Consider the following 3883-nt stretch of genomic DNA (forward strand, 5'->3'; position numbering starts at 1 on the left):
TTTTTTTTGTAAAGATAATTTGCCGTAATCTTCGCCGAGCGGCCGAGTCCATTGAAAGCTCCATGCGGCACGCACGGCACTGGTGTTGGGGAAAACGCAGATATCAAAGACACCCGCGACCGCAGAAACTTCGCGTCAAAAGTCAGTTTTCCTTATTTCATACACATATGGAGTCTAATTTTCAGTTCACATTTTAGTAATGTAGCGATCGGAAAATTATCACAAGGCTCATAACGGTCGTAGCCCGAGGTGGGGTGGTGTTACGGCCGTGGTGCTTAGCGGGTTACGGCCAGCCGCGACCGCTATCGGCTGTGTTGACATGCCGGCGGTACCGGAATGGGGTGACCGCTGACCGCGTTGAACAGTGACCGCTATAGACACGATTCTTAATGCTTACGTCAATGGGAAAAATTCAAGGGACCGGCAAAAACTGACCGCTATGGCCGAGTGACCACTATACAAAGGTGACCGCTAGTACAGGTTTGACTGTACCTTTTAATCTTGTACTGCTATTTGCCAACATCTGATAACATTTTGTACCACAGACACATGAACAATTGTACAACCCCTCCTCCCCTTTTATACATTCATACATGTTTATTATGATTAATTATTGAATGATACATGTAGGTACATGGAAACCTATCAAAAAAAGTTCAGAAACCTAACTTTCATTGATCATATCTCCAGCTTGATCATGTTATGTCCTTACTTTTAAAGATGTGTCCTTTATACTCAGTCTGATGCATGCACCTCATTTGTAGTGAAGCACCCTTCGTTTGGGATGACTGATTTCATGGATCGGTTCCCTGCCAATGTCTTACCATGTTGGCAAGGAAATTTGGGAACTTTGTGAGACAGTACTGTTACATGTAAGTAACAGGGCTGATCCTGTGAGTGGCAAGTCATTTTTGAGACTTCTAACTTCTTCAACCTCTTTTTGTTGTATCTCTTAGGAAATGAATATCCCAGTACCGGAGCGTGGAGGAACACTTTTGCTAATGATCCCATCCCATGTGAGAGCTACACAGAGCTGGTTGTGAAGGCACATGTGACCGGGCTGTCCAGCCAGCTGACCTTCTCCCTGATGTCATCAGTCAAACATGTGCTGTCCAGTCTGGTGCACTTCTGTGGGGACCTGATCGTGTGGTGTCCTGATGCACTCAACTCTCAACATCTCATACAGGTACACTTTGTTTCACAATCTAACACCCCCTTCACACTACAGACACAACATCTCATACAGGTACACTTTGTTTCACAATCCAGTGTGCAAAATAACTGGTTGCCCAGTTGCCTCGGGCAACCAAATTTTACTTGGGGCAACCTATTTTTGAACCAAGGTACAATGTACAGTGTGATACCTGAATTTTAAGAACCCCCCCCAAAAAAAAATTATGCCCACTTGGCTTGCACCACTGTATCAGGCAGATGCTTTTTAATTTTACTACAACTGCAATACCAACAAAAGCTGCCTGGAGGCCCAAATTTTTCCAATACCTACCCATCTACTACAATCATTACAATCCATCCTTCTTACATTAAGCTTAGGCTGTAATGTGGAAACACAGACAGACAAACAGATGCACAGACACCCTAAAACAGTAACCTCAAAGTGTGTTTTCATAGAGATCATGACAAAGGCATTGCAAACTTTAAGTTGAACTACATGTACATGTACGTCTACTAAAACCTGTGGTTCTGCATCAGATTCTACAGTCATGTTAATTTTTCTGATGAATCCAACGTTACTTGTTACAGGTTCTCCAACCACTGCTCCTAGATGGAACCAGTGAAAACCTGACAGACTATCTAATAGTGACACTAGAACGTGTTCTGGGTCCGTTGGATGGGGAAGACTTCACCAGCAGACTTCACTATCAGCTGGTGGCTACAGCCTACAAAATCACAGTCATGCTCATGACCAGTCACAGTGGTCTGGATGAGACCATTCTGCATGACTGTATCAAGTTCATGGATGTTCAGGTAAAGCGTTGGTCACAACCCGCAGTGCGTGCTTTTTGTCCGTACGTTTTTTTTTTAAGGCTACGTCTGCTACGTTTTTCTGAAAACGTGGGGAAGGAGTGGCGTCAACGCACGTCACTCGCACGGTTGCGCAAGGTGTAAGAGTGTAGTCTGCACGCTACGTCTGGCAAGTTTTACATGCACATAAAATTCTATGGCGTGTCTACATGTACGTGCTCCCAAGTCTGTAAGATTCTGTACAGAGGCGGTACTCACCACTTACGGATCCCCTACGTTTGCCCACGTTTTTGCACGCAGAAGCACGTACGCCAGGTTGTGACCGACGCTTATTACAGCAAAATGTGCCAAAGTTTGGTGTCTCTAGTCTAAACAAAAATAGTGAAACATGATTCTATTCCAACGTCTGAATCTGGTATTTCAAATTTTTAAAATCAGCACACACAAAACATGTTTGCTAAATGTTAATTGGCTTCTATGGAACATTATTTTGAAAGCCTACATGTGAAAACCAAATAGAATCCCATACTGCTAGTTATAGCCAGGACACTTGACAGGTATGGAACATTATCGCAGCCTAGGTATGACATAAAGGGTGATAATGTCTTGGGGATTGCAGTAAAATGTAGCACAGGAACTTGATTTGATTTGATTTATTGAGATTGTAACTGTTACAATATAATATATTTACGTGGAACAAAGGCAGGTGTTGCTGGTGTTATGTCCCACGCATGGAACAAAATACAGGACAGACAATACTCATTATGACTTGAGTTAAATTGGGTAAAGTTGTGTTAAGTGCCTTTCCCAAGGGCACAAGATCGGTGGCATGGTAGGACTTGAACCTGGGACCTCTTGGTTCTGAGTCAAGCACTCTGCCGTTATGCCACACGACCCCATACACTTGTGATGTTTGATTTGATGTGGAGTTTGGATGACTGTGATGTACATATTGGACTGTGATGTACATGTTGGACTGTCTTGTTCAGCTGGAGAAGAGCCCCGGATGTTTGGCCATGAAGAAGTTCTTCTGTGACGACCAGGGAGGCCAGCTGGTGGCACTGCTGCTGTCTGCCAGTCACAAGCTGTCAGCTGCCTTCACCAACAAGGTGCGTCTACATGGTGTCTACATGTCTACATGTAGACATGTTTACATGTCTACATGGTGTCTACATGGTGCAGAGTTTTCAGAACATCACAAGTTCTAAGAACTAATAAAGCTTCATTTTAGCTTGTAGTTTCCCTAAAATGTAGTGTGTATAGTTTAAGGGCAAAATATCCTTCAAGTTGTATCAAAAGGGGAAAGCTTTGGGTACTATTTGCCTATAATTGCCTATGGGTACTTGGTAGAAACACATGGAGGAAGGACCTTAGACAAAACAAGAATGTTTAATTATGCTGGTATTATGAAAGGGTATGTTACTCCAAAGGGCGGGTATACTGACTATACAGATACAGATACAGACAGGTATAATTATTGTATGATTTGTGATGTAAGCAATAGATATTTGTTTTGCTCCTTACATGGGAAAACACAGCTTTATTCCCTACTTTGTGACCTAAAGAAAAGGAGTGACATGAGCAGGTTGATAGACTAAGTCTTGTCCAACACTAGGTACTAAAGTTCTTCAACAAACTCTTCATCTTGGCTGAGAAGAACCCTGATGATAAAAACCTGCACAGTCTCTGCCAGTCTTTCTCTTCAATCAAGGATGTCAACTCAGCAGAACTCCAGGTACAGTGTTATCAGTGGAGAAACTTAAGATACTAGGTACATATTCCACACAGGATATGAAAAAAAAATGCTTTTACGTGCAGCTTAAGTTTTACATGAGTTTTGCACAGATTTTACATGCATTTTACAAATTGTAGGTTCATGTAAAATAAATTTTGCACAAAA

General features: G+C 42.5%; 1 protein-coding gene across 1 annotated transcript in view; it reads left to right on the forward strand.

Annotated features, from left to right (window-relative positions):
• Positions 1-3883, forward strand: part of LOC109470506 (E3 ubiquitin-protein ligase UBR4-like) — a 62727-nt gene that overhangs the window by 5875 nt on the left and 52969 nt on the right. Inside the window, exons 7-10 of the mRNA XM_019769466.1 lie at positions 957-1186; positions 1762-1986; positions 2973-3092; positions 3599-3718. Coding sequence (XP_019625025.1) covers positions 957-1186; positions 1762-1986; positions 2973-3092; positions 3599-3718 — 695 coding nt within the window. The remainder of the gene's footprint in view (positions 1-956; positions 1187-1761; positions 1987-2972; positions 3093-3598; positions 3719-3883) is intronic.

This window comes from Branchiostoma belcheri, unplaced genomic scaffold (assembly GCF_001625305.1).
Source record: "Branchiostoma belcheri isolate BF01 breed outbred unplaced genomic scaffold, Haploidv18h27 scaffold228, whole genome shotgun sequence".
NCBI lineage: Eukaryota > Metazoa > Chordata > Leptocardii > Amphioxiformes > Branchiostomatidae > Branchiostoma > Branchiostoma belcheri.